Below are 26123 nucleotides of genomic sequence, written 5' to 3' on the forward strand. Positions count from 1 at the left end.
ATCCTGCCATAGTCTGTGAAGTATATACATGTGTATCAACTATTGTTTTTCACATGAGCTATCACATACTCTCGTCTTTCTCGTGCTGAAACTGTGTACTGGCAATAGGAATGGCACAGCTCTGTGTGGTTTAAACCAGGGCACTGATGGCATTTTATGGGCTGGATCCATGGATGTTAAAGGGCTTGCCATTATGTGGAGCAGTCTGTTATGATAAAGCTTTTTCAGTAAGCAGTATATCTGGGAGATCTTTCCATATTCAGTACGTGCATATCTGTAAAGGGCTATATTAAAATTTAAAAAAACTCATGATGTGTTTAAGTATTAACTTCCCTTACAAGCACTTTTTATTTATGATGTTTTCTGGTTACTTTGTCTCTTCATCTGATTAATGGAATTCCCTGGTTGTCCAGTGTTTAGGACTTGGCACTTTCACTGCCCTGGCCTGGGAACTAAGATCCCACAAGCTGCGTGGCACAGTTACACAGACTTCAGGGAAAAACAAACTTGATTCTGTGTATATTTGAATCTGATATTTTACAGTTGAAAATGTTTCTAAGAATTCTTGGTTATTGTGGCTTTATTTCTTGGAGACTAAGTCTACTTTCACTTCCACGTCAATTAGAATAAAAAAGGAGGTAGAATAAATTTAACGTTTAAAAATAGTTCTAGATGTACTTCATGCAGTCACCTTTGCGTCTTAGAAATAAAATTCCGGCTTACTGGCATTTCATTAATATTTTCCTTTGGAAGCATTCTTGAGGTTTAGGTAGGTTTTATTTCCTAAAAATTAACCTTGTAGTCATTTATTAACTGTTCATTTTATAGTTTATTATACTTGTTAAACCATGATCTCTTTTGATTTGATGTTTTCAGCAGCCATATAAAATATTAAGATGACATTATCTACTGTTTATAATGCATGGGAAAACAGTGACTTGCCCAGAGAGGTGGCATGGCTGTTTGGAGCTTAAGTTAGTGCCTTGATTTTGGCTTCTAGAAGAGCTTTTACCCCCGTGAACTTAAATATATGCATTCAATAGTATGCATCTACTTAATCATGAAAATAGATTAATCTATTTCTGATCAAATATTCTATGCAAAAACATTAATAAAGAGCATGTTTTACTGTTTCCAGATTTAGCTAATAAGATATATGTTAAATTTGAATTTCAGATAAACAGTGATTTTTTTTTTTTTAAAGTAAAAGTATGTCCCATTCGGTATTTGGGATATATTTTTATTAAAATTTTTATTAAAATTAAAAACTCCAGTTTGTTTCCCATTATTACAAATGGGAAAAAACATAATGTTATATATTAACCCCAGACCTTTTACCAGTTTCTTATAACAAAAATAAAGCACAGTAAAAATATCCATATATAAGTAACAGACCACATACTGGTTGTAAATGAAATAGCATTTCCTGATCAACAGACGTGATAATATTAACAACAAACAGATGTTTGTAATAATCCTTGCAGCTCTCCTACGTGCCCTTGAAATCTAGAATATATTCCCTTTATTGATACTCATTGTCCCTCACAAAATTGGTACAATTGATTCTCATATTTTACCCAGTGTATTGGAAATGTAAGATGAGAATTTTTTCCTCAAGTCTTAATAAAAGTGTTCAGTTGAGTTTTGGAGTGGTAAATATAAAATTTTCCTCCATTAATGTCAACCAAAAGAAGACTGTATTTGAGAGGTATATATGTTTTATGAGGTTGGAGTATTAAAATCCAAGGGGTGTTGCGTGGAGAAAATGTTAATTGGGCACATATGCTATGGAGATGGCTCTGTAATTTTTCAAGTAGTATTATTGCTCTTTCAGGTTTTAGGTGATAAACATGGGAATGCTTTGTGGCTCAATGAAAGAGAGTGCTCAATTCAGCGAAGAAATCAGAAGGTGGTAGAGGAAGCACCAAGGTAAGAGCTTCTCCCAGGGAAACTTTATAGTAGTCTGATTTTTATATATTTCACATATTTCTTTCCCATTTTATTAGCTAAAATTGCTTTAATAGTAATAGTAGAATGTATTAGTGTGTATATATTAAAAATTCTCCTCATTGAGGTATAATTGACACATAATTATCTCTTGAACAGCACAGTTGTTAAGGATGCTGACCCTCCATGCAATTGGAAATCCACATGTAACGTTTAAAGTAAGCCCTCTGTATATGTGGTTCCTCTGTATCTGCAGTCAACTGACCTTGGATCTTGTAGTACTGTAATATTTAGTATTGAAAAGTGTAAATGGATCCTTGCACTTCAAACCTGTGTTGTTCAGGGGTCAAGTATATTATATTAGTTTAAGGTTTACAATATAACGATTCGATATTTGTATATATTGTGAAATCACCATAGGAAGTCTGGTTAACATCCGTCACCATATATAGTTAACAGAATTTTTTTTTTTGTAATGAGAACTTTTAAGAGCTACTCTCTTAGCAACTGTCAAATAAGCAATACAGTATTATCTATAGTCACCATGCTGTACATTGCATCTCAACGACTTATTTATAGCTGTAAGTTTGTACTGTTTATGTCCCCCTCAACCGTCAATCTGATTTCTGCATCTATCAGCTTGTTGTTTTTTTTTTTTAAAGATTCCACGTATAACTGAGATCATACAGTGTTTGTCTTTCTCTGTCTGACTTATTTCAGTTAGCATAATGCCCTCAGAGTCCATCCATGTTGTCACAAATGGCGAGATTTCATTCCTTTTTGGTTTTGGGGTTTTTGTTTTTGGCTATACAGCTTGTAGGATCTTAGTTCCCTGACCAGGGATTGAACCTACACCCTTGACAGTGAAAGCACGGAGTCCTAACCACTGGACTACCAGGGAATTGCCAAGATTCCATTCTTTTTTATGGTTGAATAATATTCCACTGCATATGTGTATGTGGTGTGTGTATATATATACATATATATAATATACATACATATATATATATATATATATATATATATATATATATATATATATACCACATTTCTTCATCCATACATCAGTGGACACTTAGGTTGTTTCCATGTCTTGGCTATTATAAATAATGCTGCAGTGAACATGGGGGTGCATGTTTCTTTACAAGTTTGTGTTTTTGTTTTCTTTGGATATGTACCCAGAAGTGGAATTGCTGGATCATATGGTAGTTCTGTTTTTAACTTTTAAGGTAACTTCCATACTCTCCTCCATAATGGCTGCGCCAATTTACATTCCTACCAACAGTGCACAAGGGTTCCCTTTTCTTCACATCCTTGCCAACACTTGTTATTTCTTGTCTTTCTGATAATAGCCATCCTAGCAGGTGTGAGGTGATATGTCATTGTGGTTTTGATGTACATTTCCCTGATGATCTGTGCTGTTGAGCACATTTACATGTGTGCGTTGGTGATCTGTGTGTTTTCTTTGGAAAAGTGTCTATTTAGATCTTTTGCCCATTTTAAAATCAGATTTTTTTCCTGTATTGGGTTGTATGAATTCTTTATGTATATTGAGTACTAACCCCTTATCAGACATACGATTTGCAAATATTTTCTTCTATTCAGTAGGTTACCTTTTCATTTTGTTGATAGTTTCCTTGGCTGTGTAGAAGCTTTTTAGTTTGAAGTGGTCTTAATGTATATTTTTATAATTAAGAATTTGCCACTTGATCTTTCTCAGTACTTCAGTGCATGAAAGTGAGAGAATACTTGAACAAGAAGTTGGGGTTTCATTAGAGGAAAAAGTGGGGTGATAACCCACTCTGACTCCCATAGTCTTCTAGGTAGCCTAGACCCTGTTGGTGTGTCTGAGCACGTGGAATTTCTGGGATACCTACCTTCTAGGCTCTCCAGTTGGCAAAAGTTTCATAAAGTTGATCCTGAATTTCCCGAGTTTATCCTACCATGAAAAGGCTTTTGGGACATGGTTCTTAGAGATTCCTTGATTCATCAGAACTACTTTGGGCACTTCTCCAAGCCACCTGTCATGTGTTTGGTGTAGCAGTTTCATGGAGCTTCATTTCTACTTTGACACTAGTTTGGTATTTATATATATTCTGGTTTCCTCTTAGTTCTTAAAAATCCGCAGTTGAGTGTTCATTGGTATATTTAGTAACTAGACATTAAGGAATATAACCAATTGTAGCTTAATCAGCATAGCCAGTGTGCCTTGAAAAAATGTGTGCGTGTGATTTCTGAAAAGATTAGGTCTGAATATGAGTGGATTTTTAAAATCACAGAGTATTGTTAAAAATCAAATCCTATATCCCCCCCAAATTATAGATTTAAATATCCAACAGTCTACTCAACACCTACATTTTGATATCTAATGGGCATCTCAACCTTCATTTGTCCATCTTCATACCCTGATTTCCTCCTCCAAAACATGCACCTTTCAGAGTCCTTCCCATCTTCACCATGCTGTGAAGAACAGCCCTTTGTGGCCTACATGGGGTGTAGCCCTTTATCTCTTGGCCCATGTAAGACGAATGGAAGAAGAGAACCAAAAGGAATGTTCTGTGTCTTTAGGAAGAGTCCTAGAACCTGCCAGCGTTGTTGACTTGGCAGTGATCCGAAGTTAGGTACTTTCCTAAGGAGTCTGGGATATGTCTGTTTTCCCGAAGTCACCATGTGCCCAGCTAGTTGAATGGAAAAAGGGGACAGGGGATGATGGTAGAACAGTAATAGTCTCTGACACACCAGTTTTGTAGTCTTATGTTTTCTTATCTTCTTGTCTTAACACTTCCAATATAATTAACTTTCTCTTTTTATTGGAAATCCACTCAAGTCTTACCTGGGATAGAAATCTTTCACAGACTGGGAACCTTGATTTTTATTTGTTTCCTTTCTTTCTCTAGAAATGTAAGTTTTTCATATGAACATCTCATCTATTAATTGAGAGAAAAATCCAAGGAAAACTTAAAGCAGTAGGAAAAAAAACTAGAACCAATTGTTAATAGTGACCTGATATGTATTTGTGTATTGTGAAATATTAAAATAAATGGAATATGCAGTTTTCAATTCCTGGAGTAAGAATCTCCCTCTGTGCTTTGAGTGCAGTGGTGAGCTTGCTTGCAGCTCTGAGTATCACTAGCAGAGTTTATGACAAGGGAAAGAATAAGACCAGACAGGACAAAAATAGTTCTGCTCACCTGTGCTTGAGATTATCCAAATGTTACGATGTTAATCTTTAGTTGCATTTCCTTTTTTTTTCTTTTTGGTTGCATTAATTTTGTCAGCCATTATTGTTGAAATGTCACCTATGCCTGTATCTGTTAGGTTAATGCAGAGCTGTTATTTATAATAGGTAGATAAGATTCATAACATCTGAATCCAATGATGAATCCTGATGTCATCAACGGGGAGACAGTATGAAGTACACTTCCCACCTGTGAAGTATCCTTGCCTCCCCTTCAACCAGTCAAACCTGAATCTATTCAAGGCTCTAGATCTAATCAGCAGTTTACAAGAAATAGAAATGTAATGTTAAAAGACCTTGTGAACATTGCATGTAGAGGAATGAGACAGGAAAATGAGCAGATCCTTGGCTTAAAAAAAAAAGAAGAGGGCATTACAAGTTAAAAGCATCATAAAGATTTAAAAACCAGTCAAATGCAGTGGCTAGATCTTATTTGGATCCTGATTCAAAGTTATTAGCTCTAAAAAGATATTTACAAGATAATCCAGGAAATTTGAATACTAACTGGATATTAAAGCTATTAAGGAGTTCTTGTTAATTTTAAAAGTGTGATTATGTTATAAAAGAGTACTTATAGAAGCAGATACGGAAGTTTTTTTTATGGAAGAAGTAATACCTAATTTGGGATTTGCTTTAAAAAAGAAAAAAAAATGGAGTTCCCTGATGGCCTAGTGGTTAGGATTCCGGACTTTCACTGCCGTGGCCTGGGTTCAGTCCTGTCGGGGAACTGAGATCCCATAAGCTGCGTGGCACAGCCAAAAAAAAAGGGGGGGAGCTGGTAGAAAAGTGGACATGCAGCATAGACAAAACAAGAATAGCTATGTAGTAATAATTGTTACATATGGGAAACAGGTATGTGCAAGTTCATTATATTCTTCCATAATAAAAAGTTCATAAAATGTCATCTAAATCTTACACATTTGAGAATAATTTTAATCCACAAATAGAAAAGTAGTCAGTGTTTTATTTCTCAGAGCCTTTTTTGTGTAGAAGCAAAATATGTGAAAATGCAGAAATGATTTGATAATATTCTTTTCAGGGTTCATTGAAACCCTTTTACTTGCCTGCTGGAAGGTGCTTTTTTATTGTGAAACAAAAGTTTTGAGGATTTATTAGATGTACAGTGGATTCTTGTTATTTGTGGTAGTTATGTTTTTTTTTAAATTAATTAATTAATTTTTGGCTGTGTTGGGTCTTCGTTGCTGCGTGCAGGCTTTCTCTAGTTGGCAGCGAGCAGGGGCCACTCTTTGCTGCAGTGCACGGGCTTCTCATTGCGGTGGCTTCTCTTGTTGCGGAGCACAGGCTCTAGGCACGAGGACTTCAGTAGTTGTGGCACATGGGCTCAGTAGTTGCGGCTCACGGGCTCTAGAGCGCAGGCTCAGTATTTGCAGCACATGGGCTTTGTTGCTCTGCGGCATGTGGGATCTTCCCGGACCAGGGCTTGAACCCATGTCCCCTGCACTGGCAGGCGGATTCTTAACCACTGCGCCACCAGGGAAGTCCTGTGGTAGTTATATTTTATAAAGTCACTGTGAACACTGAATTAATAAATACTGAAGCATTGCTCCTAGGGGAAATACAGAATTAAGTTTCTGTGAGCCTCTCATCAGAACATTTTCATCAACCGATTAATACATAACCTAGTTTTGTATGTGTTTCTGTTGAAAGACACCTTATTTTAATACATACTATTGATTCATTAACCTTGAACTCACCGTCTTGGCCCACAGCGCTATAATGCTTGCCTGAAGGAAGCTCACCTAACACACATTTTCTCTATAGGGCACGACTTCCAATCTTACTTGGAGAAATTATGAATATATATGTTAAATTTTACTCATAGGAAACAACTACTTGTGCTAAAGTAATTGTATATTTTATAGATTGAAGTTGCAGTGTAGTGTGGAAAGTTCAGATGTTTTATAAAAATCTTAAGTTGATTTATTTAAACATGTTATGCTTAATAACACAATAAGCATACATTATAAGCATATATAAAGCATATAATATGAAATCTTAAGTTGATACAGATGATCATATCTGAGTAAACTTTAAGAAAATTTTTATGTAATGCACACAAAAGATTACTTAGTTTTTGTTCAAAATGTAGGAAATTACTCTTTCTTATTTGCAGCCTTTTTCTGGATTCTGAGACTCGAAGAGCAATGGGAGAACAAGCTGTAGCCCTTGCCAAAGCAGTAAATTATTCTTCTGCTGGAACCGTAGAATTCCTTGTGGACTCAAAAAAGAATTTTTATTTCTTGGAAATGAATACGAGACTCCAGGTAACAGAAACTCTGGTTTTCATTCCTCTCCACGCCTCTATACTTTTCCCTTCTTTACCACCCCTTCTTGTGTTATAAAAGCTAAAAATCAGCTCCTTAAAGTGTTAAATATTTAGTTTTTATGCTTATGCTAAGAAATCTGTTGGAAATGACAGATAAGTATCAGGTTAATTTAATGGTCAGTGTCTAGCCCTTCTGCTTTGTTACTGTTAATACTTCATATTGGAAATTCCTTTTTTTTTTTTTTTCTTGAACTTTCTTGATGAAGTGCATTAGTTAGGGTTCATGTGCTGATAAGAGAAACTACTCTAGATATGATAAATAGAAAGGGATTAAGGGCTTACCAGTCATTGGAAGGGACGGAGGAAGGAAGGGTATCTAGAGTGAACTTGCAGGAATGACCCTCAGAACTGGCTTCTAGAGGAACTGACACCTCTGCCACAGTTATGAGGTTGAGAAATCAAGCGGCTGCCCTGGAATTTGACTTTAGGGATATGCTTCCTCAGTTTCAGTCAAGGTCTCTGGAAGCCACTGGTGCTGTAACTAGTGGCTTTATTTCCTTCCTTCTTCCCCCTTTTCTTGGATTTAAATTGTAAACTAACATACACATACAGAACATGACATAGAATACAAATGTGTAGTTGAAAAAATTATTAAAAGCAAGAGTTCACGTAAGCCTCAGTAGGATCGGGAAGTACCAAAATGCCCAGCACTTCTTACCCCCGCCCCTCAACTTCTTCCCCTTCTCAGTGATTTCACTTCCATCTTCTTATTTACTATTCTGACTGAATTCTAAACATCTCCTTACATTTCTGGATAGCTCTTCCTTTTATTTATGCACACCTAGGAAATAGAATTAATTTTGCCTGTTTCTTTTTTAAACTTTAAATCAGTGGGATTATATTGTATGATTTTTATATTTGGTTTCTTTTCTCAACATTGTGCTTATGAGATTATACCATGAGACTGATTTTCATTTACTGTGGAAGAATATATGTATCTAGATGCATTTTGAGACCAATGGTAATACATATTTATAGTTTGTATAGTTATTAACCTCAGTTTTTGCTCAAAACTTACGATACTCCTGCTTGAAATAACTTTTTTAGCTTGTATTCTATTCTTGTGAACATCTTTAGAAGTGGCAGAATTTTGCCTTTTAAAGATTAATTTGATTTTGATTAAAAATACGTCTTTATAATGAAAATGTCTAATTAGATAATTAGCTGGTAAATCATGTTTTTGATTAAAATGGAGACTATTATGTCATGATGAGACTAATAGCTTGTAATACGATTCTGAATGCAATTTGAAGTGACTACAGTATATTTTATTCAAGGCACAATGAATACTAGATGGTTTAGTTGGGGTATTTAACAGAATTTGCAAAATTAATAACAAGTGTTTGTTTATGGCACTTTGTTACTACGTTCTGATTTTTTTTTCAATCTATTTATTTTTTATTTGTTTCTGGCTCATTTATCTCAGCCTGTAAGTTTTTTTTAAGTTTGGCCCATGGTTGTTTTTGTTATAAGACTTCCAAAAGTTGATATTTATTATCAAATAATTCTGTGTAGGGAGTCTAAATCATTTAGGTACCTACGTTTATAGTTTGTTTCATGGATGGCTTGCCAGGAAATTATGTTCAGTACCCTCAAAAAAGATTATAAATGAATTTCAGGAAAAAATGAAATTCATAAAGAATGTTATATTAGATCTCATAGTACCTAATTTTATGCTGTTTAATAGCACTTTTATAATTTGTCTCCCATTTAATGTGTAACTATCTCTTTTCTCTCTTGCATTTGCTTCCAGTGGCAGTAATCTTGTCAGTTACCAGACAAATTAATTTTGATTTTTTTAAGAAGCATCTGTGTGATGGAGGGATATTTGCTGGTGGAGGGTGAAACTGAATGGGAGCATGAAAAAGCATCTTGGATTAGTATTCAGAAAGACATTCTTAGATATTTCAATGACGTCTTTCCGATATTGTTTAAACAATTCAAATGTCCTTTTAGTAGTAGATTTTCTGTTTCAAATTTCTTTGCTAACCTTAAATTATAATACTTAAGGCACATTCACCACATTGTTTATCTTCTAAGATATATGTTATCTCTAATTAGTGTTTCAGTTTGAGCCTGGAGAGCTATAATTTTCTTTGTGTTTTTTTTTTTCCTTGAAATTTCCTGATTGAACTCACTTTTTCCAGCTTTAGTATTTGTACATTTTTTCCTGGTAATAGAAATGTGAGTAGCATCTTCACTTTGCTGGATTTTCTTAAGAGCGATATTTGAAATAAATACTGTTTCTCCTTAAAGAGAAACACTGAGAAAGTCACCACGTTTGGTGCATAAATACTGGTTTTATTCTCAGTCTGGTCAGAATTTATGTATCAGGATTATCTATGCTATCCCCATATATGTTTGTTTTTAAAGTCATTGTTTGCCTTTGCTGAAAGATAAAATTCAAATGCTTTTGCATTACAAGTCCCTTTTCTCTGTGGCCCTAATCTCTCCTTTCTTTTCCCTGAATTCAGTTTGACCTCTGTGTGCCTTTATCATGTTACCCCTTTGCTTGGAATGGTCTCTGTTCATTTCTCCTAGTAGGAGTGCACATATGTATCCACCCATGCTCACCTGTTTCCTTCTGTCTTCATTTGAAAGATGGATAGATATGGATACTTTACCAAAAAATACCATTTTATTAAAATGTTATTTTAATGAAATAAATTATATGTAATTTTGCTTGAATAACTTTATAGTTTCCTACTTCATTGAATTGAAATACTAAGAATTGGTAATACTTGGTTAAAAGAAAATCTAAATTGTTCAGAAGAGTATACATTGGAAAAACAACTTCCCATACCACATTTTTGTTACCACAACCATGTATTTTTCCTGCAGAGACAACCTTTGTTTTACTTAAAAATATATCTTTTGTAGTATTCCATACCTAATTTAAAGCATTATCTTCTTCATTTTTGTGATTTTTTTTTTTTTTTTTTTATGCGTTACGCGGGCCTCTCACTGTTGTGGCCTCTCCCGCTGCGGAGGACAGGCCCCGGACGCGCAGGCTCAGCGGCCATGGCTCACGGGCCCAGCCGCTCCGCGGCACGTGGGATCCTCCCAGACTGGGGCACGAACCCGCGTCCCCTGCATCGGCAGGCGGACTCCCAACCACTGCGCCACCAGGGAAGCCCCATTTTTGTGATTTTTAATATTCAGTTGTATGGATGTACAGTCATATAATTTCATTGGTTTCCTAGCGATAATTTTTGCAGTATTCTGCTCTAGCAAATAGTGCAATTATTGAAAGACCCTATACGTCATCATTTTGCATATGTGGAAGTAGAATTGCCTGGAAAGGGATATGTCCTTTTATAATTTAGTGAAGTATTATCAAGTTGCCTTTTATAGAAGAACTTGCCTGGCCAAAAGGCAAGTTTTGCCTTTGGATCTTTGTATGGTAGTGAAAAATGTGTCACATTTTCATTTTTCTTATTATGAGTGAGGATGAATTTTTCTTCATAGATTCCTTTACATTTCCTTTGCCCTTTGGGTTTTCTTATTGACTTACAGATATTTTTATTTTTTTGGGAAATTAGCCATTTGTGATATCATCAGGAAGCACTGCTCCATGAATATTTTCACATTTTTAAAGAGTGAGGGCTTTCTAACCAAAGACCTCTGGCACCTGATTAAATGATAACAGCTTTAAAGATAGAATGCTAGAGAGAAAGCATTATCTTTCCCCAGAGCCATTTGTTGACATTCCAGATTGGTAAATAGAGGCCTTCCTCCTCTCTCCCCAGAAGGATTTGTTTACTTCCCAGAGCCAAGTTTGCTCTCTCTCCAGAGATGAAGAAGGGCAGACGTGCCAGGAACTCTTTTTTTAACAAATACATTTATTTATTTATTTATTTACGGCTGTGTTGGGTCTTCGTTGCTGTGCATGGGCTTTCTCTCATTGTGGCGAGTGGGGGCAACTCTTCGTTGCGGTGCACGGGCTTCTCATTGCGGGGGCTTCTCTTTGTTGTGGAACATGGGCTCTAGGTGCACAGGCTCAGTAGTTGTGGCACATGGGCTCAGTAGTTGTGGCTCGTGGGCTCTAGAGTGCAGGCTCAGTAGTTGTGGCACACGGGCTTAGTTGCTCTGTGGCATGTGGGATCTTCCCGGACCAGGGCTCGAACCCGTGTCCGCTACATTGACAGGCGGATTCTTACCCACTGCGCAACCAGGGAAGTCCCCAGCAACTCTTATTTAAGCTCTGAGATAAATATTTTTGGGGTTCTGCCCCTGTGATAGGTGGACAACCCTCTGCACGCACAGGGACGTTAGACCCATGAGGAATTGGGGTGTGAGAAATGGTGTGAAGATGCTCTGTGAGTAAACAATTGCTTCCTTCTCCAGTCCAGGAACTGTGTTTGTTTCATGGCAGGATTAACAAATGAATGTAGGTATAAAATATACAGATAGGATTTGTGGCTACTTTTCTCTCACCTGTCGCCTGTCTTTTGGACTTTGTATATATTTTTTCTTCCTAGGGAGAAAATTTTGGTTTTTAAATTTTGCAGTTGAATTTCTAAATCTCTTTATCATTTCTGATGTTGTAATATACTTAGACTTTTCCTACTCAATTATAATTGAAACATTTTTCTTCCATGTTTTCTTTTAGTACTAATTTCATCTTCCTTGGTGAAATTTTCAGTTCATCTGGAATTCATTTTATTTTTTTCAAATGGTTACCTGTTTGTCACAGCCATTATTGAATAATCATTCTTTTCAACATTAATTAGAAGTCATTTTCATTATGTACTGAATTCTCATATGTATGCAGATGTTTACTGTTTTCTTTTTTTAACCTTTCTGTTTATTCATGTGCTGGTACCACACTATTTTAGATGTTATATCTTTTTATTATAATACAGTATCCAGTAGGAGTATTCTTTCTGATTACTCTTACTTTTCCATGTGAAGTTTTTGGGTTTTTTTTTTTTTTTTAACATCTTTATTGGAGTATAATTGCTTTACAGTGGTGTGCTACTTTCTGCTTTATATCAAAGTGAATCAGCTCTACATATACATATCTCCCCATATCTCCTCCCTCTTGCGTCGACCTCCCACCCTCCCTATCCTACCACTCTAGGTGGTCACAAAGCACCGAGCTGATCTCCCTGTGCTGTGTGGCTGCTTCCCACTAGCTATCTGTTTTACATTTGGTAGTGTATATATGTCCATGCCACTCTCTCACTTTGTCCCAGCTTACGCTTCCCCCTCTCCATATCGTCAACTCCATTCTCTAGTAGGTCTGTGTCTTTTTTCCCATCTTGCCCCTAGGTTCTTCATGACCATTTTTTTTTCTTAGATTTTTTTTTTTTTTTTTTTTTTTAATTTTTATTTTTATTTTTTTTTTTTTGCGGTACGCGGGCCTCTCACTGTTGTGGCCTCTCCCGTTGCGGAGCACAGGCTCCGGATGCGCAGGCTCAGCAGCCATAGCTCACGGGCCCAGCCGCTCCACGGCATGTGGGATCTTCCCACACCGGGGCGCGAACCCTCATCCCCTGCATCGGCAGGCGGACTCTCAACCACTGCGCCACCAGGGAAGCCCATCTTAGATTTTATATATATGTGTTAGCATACGATATTTGTTTTTCTCTTTCTGACTTACTTCACTCTGTAGGACAGACTCTAGGTCCATCCACCTCACTACAAATAACTCAGTTTCGTTTCTTTTTATGGCTGAGTGATATTCCATTGTATATATGTGCCACATCTTCTTTATCCATTCATCTGTCGATGGACACTTAGATTGCTCTCATGTCCTGGCTATTGTAGATAGACCTGCAATGAACATTGTGGTACATGACTCTTTTTGAATTATGCTTTTCTCAGGGTATATGCCCAGTAGTGGGATTGCTGGGTCGTATGGTAGTTCCAGTTTTAGTTTCTTAAGGAACCTCCATACTGTTCTGCATAGTGGCTGTATCAATTTACATTCCCACCAACAGTGCAAGAGGATTCCCTTTTCTCCACACCCTCACCAGCATTTATTGTTTCTAGAGTTTTTGACGATGGCCATTCTGACTGGTGTGAGATGATATCTCATTGTAGTTTTGATTTGCATTTCTTTAATGATTAATGATGTTAAGCGTTCTTTCATGTGTTTGTTGCCAATCAGTGTATCTTCTTTGGAGAAATGTCTGTTGAGGTCTTCTGTCCATTTTTGGATTGGGTTGTTTGTTTTTTTGATATAGAGCTGCATGAGCTGCTTGTAAATTTTGGAGATTAATCCTTTGTCAGTTGCTTCATTTGCAAATATTTTCTCCCATTCTGAGGGTTGTCCTTTCATCTTGTTTATGGTTTCCTTTGCTGTGCAAAAGCTTTTAAGTTTCATTAAGTCCCATTTGTTTATTTTTGTTTTTATTTCCATTTCTCTAGGAGGTGGGTCAAAAAGGATCTTGCTGTGATTTATGTCATGGAATGTTCGGCCTATGTTTTCCTCCAGCGGTTTTATAGTGTCTGGACTTACATTTAGGTCTTTAATCCATTTTGAGTTAATTTTTGTGTATGGTGTTAGGGAGTGTTCTAATATCATTCTTTTACATGTAGCTGTCCAGTTTTCCCAGCACCACTTATGGAAGAGGCTGTCTTTTCTTCAGTGTATATTCTTGCCTCCTTTATCAAAGATAAGGTGACCACAGGTGCATGCGTTTACCTCTGGGCTTTCTGTCCTGTTCCATTGATCTACATTTTTGTTTTTGTGCCAGTACCATACTGTCTTGCTTACTATAGCTTTGTAGTATAGTCTGAAATCAGGGACCCTTATTCCTCCAGTTTCATTTTTCTTTCTCAAGGTTGCTTTGGCTATTCAGAGTCTTTTGTGTTTCCATACAAATTGTGAGGTTTTTTGTTCTAGTTCTGTGAAAAATGCCATTGGTAGTTTGATAGGGATTGCATTGAATCTGTAGATTCCTTTGGGTAGTAGAGTCATTTTCACACTGTTGATTCTTCCAATCCAAGAACATGGTATATATCTCCATCTATTTTTATCATCTTTAATTTCTTTTATCAGTGTCTTATAGTTTTCTGCATACAGGTCTTTTGTCTCCTTAGGTAGGTTTATTCCTAGATATTTTATTCTTTTTGTTGCAGTGGTAAATGGGAGTGTTTTTTTAATTTCACTTTCAGATTTTTCATCATTAGTGTATAGGAATGCCAGAGATTTCTGTGCATTAATTTTGTATCCTGCTACTTTACCAAATTCATTGATTAGGTCTAGTAGTTTTCTGGTAGCATCTTTAGGATTCTCTAGGTATAGTATCATGTCATCTGCAAACAGTGACAGCTTTATTTCTTTTTTTCCTATTTCGATTCCTTTTATTTCTTTTTCTTCTCTGATTGCTGTGGCTAAAAATTCCAAAACTATGCTGAATAATAGTGATGAGAGTGGGCAACCTTGTCGTTTTCCTGATCTTAGTGGAAATGGTTTCAGTTTTTCACCATTGAGGACGATGTTGGCTGTGGGTTTGTCATATATGGCCTTTATTATGTTGAGGTAAGTTCCCTCTATACCTACTTTCTGGAGGGTTTTTATCATAAATGGGTGTTGAATTTTGTCGAAAGCTTACTCTGCATCTGTTGAGATGACCATATGGTTTTTTTCCTTCAGTTTGTTAATATGGTGTATCACATTGATTGATTTGCGTATATTGAAGAATCCTTGCATTCCTGGGGTAAACCACACTTGATCATGGTGTATGATCCTTTTAATGTGCTGTTGGATTCTGTTTGCCAGTATTTTGTTGAGGATTGTTGCATCTATGTTTATCAGTGATATTGGCCTGTAGTTTTCTTTCTTTGTGACATCCTTGTGTGGTTTTGGTATCATGGTGATGGTGGCCTCATAGAATGAGTTTGGGAGTGTTCCTCCCTCTGCTATATTTTGGAAGAGTTTGAGAAGGATAGGTGTTAGATCTTCTCTAAATGTGTGATAGAATTCGCCTGTGAAGCCATCTGGTCCTGGGCTTTTGTTTGTTGGAAGATTTTTAATCACAGTCTCAGTTTCAGTGCTTGTGATTGGTCTGTTCATATTTTCTATTTCTTCCTGGTTCAGTCTCAGAAGGTTGTGCATTGCTAAGAATTTGTCCATTTCTTCCAGGTTGTCCATTTTATTGGCATATAGTTGCTTGTAGTAATCTCTCATGATCCTTTGTATTTCCGCAGTGTCAGTTGTTATTTCTCCTTTTTCATTTCTAATTCTATTGATTTGAGTCTTCTCCCTGTTTTTCTTGATGAGTCTGGCTAATGGTTTATCAATTTTGTTTTTATTCTCAAAGAACCAGCTTTTAGTTTTATTGATCTTTGCTATCGTTTCCTTCATTTCTTTTTCATTTATTTCTGATCTGATCTTTATGATTTCTTTCCTTCTGCTAACTTTGGGTTTTTTTTGTTCTTCTTTCTCTAATTGCTTTAGGTGCAAGGTTAGGTTGTTTATTCGAGATGTTTCCTGTTTCTTAAGGTAGGATTGTATTGCTATAAATTTCCCTCTTAGAACTGCTTTTGCTGCATCCCATAGGTCTTGTGTCGTCATGTCTCCATTGTCATTTGTTTCTAGTTTTTTTTTTAAATTTCCTCTTGATTTCTTCAGTGATCACTTCGTTATTAAGTAGTGTATTGTTTAGCTTCCATGTGTTCGTATTTTTTACAGATTTTTTTCCTGGAATTGATATCTAGTCTCATATCATTGTGGTCCGAAAAGATACTTGATATGATTTCAGTTTAATTAAATTTACCAAGGCTTGATTTGTGACCCAAGATATGATCTATCCTGGAGAACGTTCCATGAGCACCTGAGAAGAAAGTGTATTCTGTTGTTTCTGGATGGAATGTCCTGTTCCAATTGTGTTATCAATTAAGTCCATCTTGTTTAATGTATTATTTAAAGCTTGTGTTTCCTTATTTATTTTCATTTTGGTTGATCTGTCCATTGGTGAAAGTGGGGTGTTAAAGTCTCCTACTATGATTGTGTTACTGTTGATTTCCCCTTTTATGGCTGTTAGTATTTGCCTTATGTATTGATGTGCTCCTATGTTGGGTGCATAAATATTTACAGTTGTTATATCTTCTTCTTGGATTGATCCCTTGATCATTATGTAGTGTCCTTTGTCTCTTGTAATAGTCTTTGTTTTAAAGTCTACTTTGTCTGATACAAGAATTGCTACTCCAGCTTTCTTTTGGTTTCCATTTGCATGGAATATCTTTTTCCATCCCCTCACTTTCAGTCTGTATGTGTTCCTAGGTCTGAAGTGGGGTCTCTTGTAGACAGCATATATAGGGGTCTTGTTTTTGTTTCCATTCTGCCTGTCTATGTCTTTTGGTTGGAGCATTTAATCCATTTACATTTAAGGTAATTATCGATATGTATGTTCCTGTTACCATTTTCTTTATTGTTTTGGGTTTGTTATTGTAGGTCGTTTCCTTTTCTTGTGTTCCCTGCCTAGAGAAGTTCCTTTAGCATTTGTTGTAAAGCTGGTTTGGTGGTGCTGAATTCTCTTAGCTTTTGCTTGTCTGTAAAGGTTTTAATTTCTCCGTCAAATCTGAATATGATCCTTGCTGGGTAGAGTAATCTTGGTTGTAAGTTTTTCTCCTTCATCCCTTTAAATATGTCCTACCACTCCCTTCTGGCTTGCAGAGTTTCTGCTGAAAGATCAGCTGTGAACCTTATGGGGATTCCATTGTATGTTATTTGTTGCTTTTCCCTTGCTGCTTTTAATATTTTTTCTTTGTACTTAATTTTTGATAGTTTGATTAATATGTGTCTTGGTGTGTTTCTCTTTGGATTTATCCTGTATGAGACTCTCTGTGCTTCCTGGACTTGATTAACTATTTCCTTTCCCATATTAGGGAAGTTTTCAACTATAATCTCTACAAATATTTCCTCAGTCCCTTTCTTTTTCTCTTCTTCTTCTGGAACGCCTATAATTCGGATGTTGGTGTGTTTAATGTTGTTCCAGAGGTCTCTGAGACTGTTCTCAGTTCTTTCCTTTTTTTTTTTCTTTATTCTACTCTGAAGTAGTTATTTCCACTATTTTATCTTCCAGATCACTTATCTGTTCTTCTGCCTCAGTTATTCTGTTATTGATTCCTTCTAGAGAATTTTTTTATTTCATTTATTGTGTTGTTTGTCACTGTTTGTTTGCTCTTCAGTTCTTCTAGGTCCTTGTTAAGCATTACTTGTTTTTTCTCCATTCTGTTTCCAAGATTTTGGATCATCTTTACTATCATTACTCTGAATTCTTTTTCAGGTAGACTGCCTATTTCCTCTTCATTTGTTTGGTCTGGAGTGTTTTTACCTTGCTCCTTCACCTGCTGTGTATTTCTCTGTCTTTTCATTTTGTTTAACCTACTGTGTTTGGGTGTCTGCTTTTCACAGTCTGCAGGTTTGTAGTTCCCGTTGTTTTTGGTGTCTGCCCCCAGTGGGTAAGGTTGGTTCAGTGGGTTGCGTAGGCTTCCTGGTGGAGGGGACTGGTGCCTGCGTTCTGGTGGATGAGGCTCTATCTTGTTTTTCTGGTGGGCAGGACCATGTCTGGTGTTGTGTTTTGGGGTGTCTCTGACCGTATTATGATTTTAGGCAGCCTCTCTGCTAATGGGTGGGGTTGTATTCCTGTCTTGCTAGTTGTTTGTCATGGGGTGTCCAGCGCTGGAGCTTACTGGTCATTGAGTGGCTCTGACTCTTAGTGTTGAGATGGAGATCTCTGGGAGAGCTTTCACTGGTTGATATTATGTGGGTCCGGGAGGTCTCTGGTGGACAAATGTCCTGAACTCGGCTCTCCCACCTAAGAGGCTTAGGCCTGACACCTGGCAGGAGCACCAAGACTCTGTCAGACACATGGCCATGTACGTGTGGAGTTTCTGGCCTTTTGAGAAGTCTGAGGTCTTCTGTCAGCATTCAGTAGATGTTCTGTAGAAGTTGTTTCACATGTAGTTGTATTTTTGATGTATTTGTGGGGAGGAATGTGATCTCCAGATCTTACTCTTCCACCATCTTGAAGGTCCCCCCGTTGTTATTTTCTTAATGGTGTCATTTGAAGCACAAAATTTTTTAATTTTGATGAAGCCCAATTTACCAAGTTTTTAACTTACGGATTGTGCTTTTGATGTAGTTCCTGAGAAATCTTTGCCTGACCTAAGGTCACAATTTTTTCCTAAGTTTTCTTTTAGAATTTTGCATATAAAATTCTGGATTGGAAATAATTTTTCATTGACTTTTTGAAGGCCTTATATTGCTTTCTTTTAATTTCTACTGTTGATATTGAGGTACATCTGATTATTGATCATTAAAAATTTTTCTCTCCTTCTAAAGGCTTGTGAGATCTCCTCTTTGTCCCTAGTTGTGGTCAAAATTCCTAATTATCTACCAGTTACTACTGTTAAGGCAAGAAGTGGCCCTTTTATCTTTTAATTTATTAACATTATGGACTCTTCTGATACATTTCCTTTATATTCCTGGAATACATTTTAATTAGACATAGTGATTTTCCTTTTGGTATTTTGCTGGATTTTGTGAATATAAATATTTTTATTTCTTTTTAAAATACTGTCTTTACCAGATTTTAGTAATAAAGTTATATGTATTTTTTTCGAAGCAAACTGTGGGAGTATTCTTTTTCTGGGGTCTAGTTAATAATAGGCATTATCTGTTCTTTAAAAATTCAGACTTAGATGTGAATCCATTTGATGCTGGTATCATTCTCAATGGTAGGCCTTTAAAGATCTTTCTAGACCCTTCTGTGATAGACCTTCAGTATTTTATGAAGTAATATCTATTAAAAAGTCAAAGTTATTAACTTGCCCAAGTTCACAAAAAAAAGCAAAAGAAAACCCAGTGTTATTGAAAGTTATTGTTTTATTCACTTCCTCTATATCTTTTCTCTTTTTTTAAATTGGATGTGTTTTATTTAGAAAGAAATGCAAGGATGTCTTAGATATATAAAGTTTTTCATAATTTATTAAAAAATAAGATTTTATTTTTTAGAGCAGTTTTAACTTGGCTAGTATTGTTTCCTATATGTATGCCTCCTTTTCCTTGCTTTTACTCCTTATAGCTGGAGTATTTTAACACAAATGTCAGACATTAAATAATTTCATCCATAACTACTTCAGTATACATCTCTCAGCTTTACTTGCACTTGTAATAATGTTTACATATATATCTACAAAATAATACGTACAGTATACGTTTATTACTGTTTGCCTGTGTGTGTGTTTTTTGTTGTTGTTTGTTTTTTTGCTGATATTTTCCATTTATTACTGCAGTATGCAGTTGCTCTGAAAGTGCAACACTGACTCACTCTTGTCACAGCTTCTGCACCTCCACTGGCAGATACTTGGAAATTCATTCTTGGAGCATCATGGACCACAAGCTTCTCTCTGGGTGGGAAATTACTGTCACTGCCAGTTTCACAGGGAAAATACACACACACGCATATGAATAGAGGGATGAGAAGAGCCCTGGAGAGGAGTGGAGACCAGTTTCTGAGGGGTCCTGGAAAGAGCCTGCCTGAACAAAGGGAACAGTGACACCCCACCTCCCAGCAGCAACCTAACCCATCTGCTAGGTGGGCCCTGGTGCACCTTTTCCCCTTCGTCTCTGGAACTGGTGACACCGTAAGCATATCAGTGTAGCAGAGGCGCATGGAGTCGAAAAGAATTGAAAAGGCCTCGCAAACTAACGTGGAAAACGGGTGGTTTGGAAAAACTGACTCTTCAATCTCCGATTTAAAACTGTTAGGCAGTAGAGCTGGAGAGCTCTGGGGGTAAGATGCTGCCTAGCAGAAATAACTCTTGTTCTAGCCAGCATATATTTGATGGGAAGAAAATAACTTTTGAGTACTGCAAAGACAAAGGTGGGGGTGGGACATGAGCAGCTCTAGAAAACACAAGAGATTAAAAAATCTGAACAAATGAGATCAAGAAAAAAAGTGAACACAAATACGGACAATACACCTACACACTCGGCTCGACAAAACCCTCACTCATGAGCACGTTATACACTCACACACTAATCATAGTCAGGCAGATGCCCAAAGGAGGGCAAATCCAAACATCTGCTCTCTTTGGAATTTTCATGGCAAACTGAGTTTAGGCAAAAGTGAAGACCTCCTGGGTCTAAACTCAGAAGGCAGCCTTTGCTCCCCATTGTAGCCAGTGTTGCTCCTATGTTTGTCTGAGCCCTTCCCAACTATCTGGGCACTAGAATTTATTCTTCATATTCCTGGAGTTTAAATTACTGCTAGATATTATCTGATCTAACCTCACCCGTAATGGAAGCACCTCCCTTTTGGCTCTATATTCCCCTGTTCTTTTAGGAAAAAACATCCCTAGACAGTGATAGTTAGAGGGTGTTCAGGAGTTGGAAAGTAGGAAGAGAGTAATATAAATACAGTAAGGAAATACCTTACTGTTTGCCTTTTATCATGACAGAATATCTTTATCTTGTTTAAGTGGTTTAATCTTAAATTCCACCTTGACTCATATCATGTTGCATGTCCTACTTTTTTTTATTAAAAATTTTTTTTGGAATTTTATTTTATTTTTTAAATTTTTTTATGGTACACGTGCCTCTCACTGCTGTGGCCTCTCCCGTTGCGGAGCACAGGCTCCAGATGCACGGGCTCAGTGACCATGGCTCACGGGCCCAGCCATCTCTGCAGCATGTGAGATCTTCCCGGACTGGGGCACGAACCCGTGTCCCCTGCATTAGCAGGGGGACTCTCAACCACTCTCAGCCACCAGGGAAGCCCTATTTTATTTTTTTATACAGCAGGTTCTTATTAGTTATCTATGTTATACATATTAGTGTATATATGTGAATCCCAGTTAAAATTTTTTTAGACTTTATTTTTTATTAAAAATTTTTTAAAAACTTGAAGTGTAGCTGATTTACCATGTCATGTTAGTTTCAGATGTACAGCACAGTGATTCAGTTTTTTATTTATATATATGTGTATATACATATACATGTTCTTTTTCAGATTCTTTTCCTTATAGATTATTACAAAATATTGAGTATAGTTCTCTGTGCTGTACAGTAGGTCCTTGTAGTTTACCTGTTTTATATATAGTAGTGCATATATGTTAATTCCATTCTACTGATTTATCCCTCCTCACCTTCCCCTTTGGTAACCATAAGTTTGTTTTCTATGTCTGTGTCCTGCTTCTTTTGTTTTATTTGCCTGTTCTGTATCACTTGCTTTAATTGTTCCATACGTTTTTTTTGAAAAACCCAGTCTGACACTCTTTCTTTTAGTATGAAATTTTAGTCCTTCTGACTTTAAATACTTGATTTTATTTCATCTTTACTTGTGTTTTATAAATAATATTCCAGTTTTTTTCTTTTTTCTATTTGTTGCTTGAATTAAATTGCTAATTATTCCTGTTGCTTCCTATTGATAAGTTGGCGATATTGTGTCCTTTAAAATTGTATTTATGTTCATCCTCCTTTTCAGTTAGACCTTTTCTCCATCAGTATTTGTAAAGATGATATAACTGGTTCTCTCGACTTTGCAGCAGTAAAGAGTCTCTGAGATAATTTCATACTTCTAGGCTATGTGTTACTTTCCCTTGTAGTTTTATCTATTCTGTTTCCAGAGTCCCTTTAGTTTCTAGGTACACACCCCTAGGCATGTCTCATTTACTGTAGCTTCTCTTTCTCCTTTTTTAAGATTTCTGCCCTAGTTCATTTGTTTGTTTAGAAAGTTTTTTCATATAATTTCCTCAGCTGGAGTATGTGAATGATATGCTCTGAAATGCCCCATCCTCAAGTATATTTCTTTAGCTGTGAAAGAGGAATAATATTTTGATTGAGTATAGGATTTTTGAGTTTCTGTTCTAGTCTTTTGTAGTTTTTACATTCTCCTTTGTTCTAGCTTCTAGTGTTAAGTCTGATGTCATTCTGATTTGTCTTCCATTATAGGTAACGTATTCTTGTTGTCTGAAAGGTGACCCAACTTTTTCTTAAATATTGGAATTCAGGAATTTTTTTTTTCTTCTTCACATGACTAGGTATATGTTTATATCCATCAACTCTGCCTTTTGCTCCATGTGCCCTTTTCAGTTGTACAGATTCAAGTGTCTCTTCATTTCAGGGGAAATTTCTTCTGGTGACGATTTCCTCTCCTCATTTGTTAGTTTTCTCCTTTGGTGACTCCTGTTATTTGCAGGTTAGGTATTCTGGACAAGCCCTCTAGGGCTCATATCTTTTCCCTCATGATTACTCTCAGTTTGTATTTGTGCTGTTTCTTTTTTTCTTTTTTTTTTTTTTTTTTTTTTTTTTTGCGGTACGCGGGCCTCTCACTATTGTGGCCTCTCCCGTTGTGGAGCACAGGCTCCAGACACGCAGGCTCAGTGGCCATGGCTCACGGGCCCAGCCACTCCGCGGCATGTGGGATCCTCCCGGACCGGGGCCCAAACCTGTGTCCCTTGCATCGGCAGTAGGACTCTCAACCACTGTGCCACCAGGGAAGCCCTGTGCTCTGTTTCTTGATATCATTTCTTTATGTTCTCCTTCCAGGCTACTAATTCAGGTTCAAACAGTGATCATCTTCTAAGTAATTGACTTAATTCCATAATTGGGAAATTGTTATTTTATCCCAGAAAGTCTAATTGTGTATAGGGGTGTGTGTATGCTTATATTGCTACTTTCGAAGTTTCTAAGTACCCTTACTGTTTTTTGGATAAATTTTTTTTTCTGTCCCTCAGCCGCTCTATTTCACTTGACATGTGTGATCGTTATTCCAAATGTTTATCCTTTCTCAGTTGGGTACACCCTCTACTGTGGTTGTCTTGGGTGCTCAGTACTGACTTCTCTTTGATGTAACGTTCTAGGGGTACTGTTCTTCAAGTGGTTGCAGACAGAACCATATCTACTCCTGAGGACAGCAAGAGCATATGTCTCCTAGCATTCCCCTTGTCTCAAGGACAGAATCCAGCTATTGCTTACTGACTCAGACTCTTTGGTGAAGAGACCAGGGACTCTTCTGGAGCCTTTATTGAGTTTCTCTCCAGTGTCCGTGGATGTCTGCAGGCCAAGCTGTCTCCATGACCAGTGCCTTTCTCATTCTTCCCTAGCGGTCTCTGAAGCTAGTCTCTCAGTGTTGCCCAGCCCACGAGAGAGAAAAGCCTATTACCTGTTGTTGGCTGTCACTTTGCCCCAAATCTTTGCACGTCACGTATCCTCAGCAGCTCCCTGAGTCTGGGGAAATAGAGACCGTGGGGAGGGAGGGAGCCATGTTGGAATTGCCATGTTCCCAAAGCAGAAGCTTCTAACCTGGGTTATCTGGACTCTTTAATGAGTTGTAGGGGAGTCTGTGGACCCTCTGAAATTGGATCCACACTTTTCTAGGGAGAGATTTGGTGAGGTTCTAGACCCTAGAATGGTTCAGAACAATTGTAGTAGACTAATGGGGAACTCATTTAATCATTTTTTCCGTAAATTGCAAACATCCACTATTTTCATTTAGTACAAGTAAATCCTAACTCTGTTCCTTCCTAGCTGTGTGTCTGTAAGCAAGTTCCTTAGCTTCTCTATACTTTATTTCCCTCATCTCTAAAGTGACAGTAATATAGCACTGGCTTTATAGGATTGTGAACATTAAGTGAATTAATACATTTAAATGCTCAGAATAGTGCCTGGTTTATACCAAGCACTCATTCTTCTTCCTCATTGTAAGAATCTTACCAGTAATATCCTGCATGCTATGTTTGTTAAACATTGGTTAACACGTTTACTATTTTTTATTATGTATGTATGTATGTATGTATGTATGTTTGGCTGTGTTGGGTCTTCGTTGCTGCGTGCGGGCTTTCTGGAGTTGCACCGAGCAGGGGCTACTCTTCTTTGCACTGTGTGGGCTTCTCTTGCTACGGAGCATGGACTCTAGGTGCACGGGCTTCAGCAGTTGTGGCACGGTGGGTCAGTAGTTGTGGCTTGTGGGCTCTAGAGCTCAGGCTCAGTAGTTGTGGCGCAGGGGCTTAGTTGCCCTGCAGCATGTGGGATCTTCCCAGACCGGGGCTCGAACCTGTGTCCCCTGCATTGGAAGGTGGTTTCTTAACCACTGTGCCACCAGGGAAGTCCCAACACGTTTACTATTACTGTTGTCATTATAATTAATAAACCCTCTCAGTGGTCATTTTTTTTCAGATGGCAAACTGAGCCACAAATTAATTAATAATAACTTTTTCTTATTAATCTTTTGTCAGTTGACTGAAAAATTATTGTTACAAATGAACAAACATAGTGGAAATACTGCTTTGAAAGAAGCCTTTTCATTGTAAAGGTGTTTGTGTAAGAGTCCAAGAGAAAAATGGATGTGGAACTCTTTCTTCTAAAAATGAACTGATAAAAGTGTTACATTGATAAACTATTTCTGCTTAGGCCTTTGTGCTAAGATTAATATTAGGACCTTGACTATACCGTTCCAAATTGTGTGTGTGTATAATTGTTAATTTCCAAATCTAGGCAATTTTTAGATGTTATCTTTTTGGAAAAGCAGTCTTTTTATAGTCTATAAAGATCGAAAAACCTAGAAAACTCCCAAATAGAAAGGAGTAAGGTCTTAAAGTAATTAAATGCCCAAATGTGGTCTGCTGGCTATTCCACCATTTTGAGAACAGAGAGCTAAATTGTACCCCTTTAGTTAGACCTTAGTCAGTGGCTTATACTGATTGCTACAGTGGAGGAGGAATCTACTTGTGCTGTGGAAGAAAAGTACAACAGAACTGTTGAAATTCTGCGGAGGCTGCATATCCCCACATCCAACCAGAGCTTCCGTTGGAGAGTTCTGTATAGTATGGAACCTTACATTCCAGGAGGGCTTTAGAAACACTTTTTTAGCATCTTGATTCTTATCCTTTGCTGTTTCTTTTATTAAAAGAATAAAAATTATTGCAACATAAATTCTGATTTCTGAGAATGGATTGTAACTGAACAAATATCGTATTCTAATTTCAGAGCAGTTTTAAATTTAAAAACTACTAAAAGAGTTTGGTCTTTTATGAATTGGGCTGTTTGACTGAAAGAATAATTGGTGGAAATAAGAGAAATTATAGGGAAATGGATTTGTAATTAATTTGTAAAATTCCATTCTTGCCAGAAGTGATATTTTAGATCTGAACAGAAGTTGACATTTTTTTTTTTGCGGTACGCGGGCCTCTCACTGTTGTGGCCTCTCCCGTTGTGGAGCCTCCGGACAAGCCGGCTCAGCGGCCATGGCTCATGGGCCTAGCCGCTCCGTGGCATGTGGGATCTTCCTGGACCGGGACATGAACCCGTGTCCCCTACATCGGCAGGCGTACTCTTAACCACTGCGCCACCAGGGAAGCCCAGAAGTTGACATTTTGATTATATTTAAAGTCATAGAGGCCAGGATTATCAGACTGGCTAGAGTTAGCCAGAACTGGGATGTTCTGGGATACTTGAAGTTACTCTCCTAGGAAACTGAGAATATAACGAAGGGCATGTTACACTTTCACTTAATGTTTATTGAGTCTTTTTAGAAAGTTGAAGGAAAGACGTTTTTGTTATATGGATATGAATAGTTAAACTTGTCAGGCATTTTTCATTAGTTTTTTGTTTTAAAGCATTTTATAAACTAT

General features: G+C 37.1%; 1 protein-coding gene across 3 annotated transcripts in view; it reads left to right on the top strand.

Moving 5' to 3' along the window:
* The window catches only part of PCCA (propionyl-CoA carboxylase subunit alpha), a 355051-nt gene that overhangs the window by 138084 nt on the left and 190844 nt on the right, over positions 1-26123 (top strand). For all 3 annotated transcript variants that reach the window (XR_004346661.1, XM_032611119.1, XM_032611120.1), the window contains 2 exons: positions 1835-1929; positions 7320-7470. Coding sequence is in view for 2 of the 3 variants with exons in the window: in XM_032611119.1 (XP_032467010.1) it covers positions 1835-1929; positions 7320-7470 (246 nt within the window). In the remaining variant the exon portion in view is untranslated. The remainder of the gene's footprint in view (positions 1-1834; positions 1930-7319; positions 7471-26123) is intronic.

The sequence above is a fragment of the Phocoena sinus genome, chromosome 18 (assembly GCF_008692025.1).
Source record: "Phocoena sinus isolate mPhoSin1 chromosome 18, mPhoSin1.pri, whole genome shotgun sequence".
Lineage (NCBI taxonomy): Eukaryota > Metazoa > Chordata > Mammalia > Artiodactyla > Phocoenidae > Phocoena > Phocoena sinus.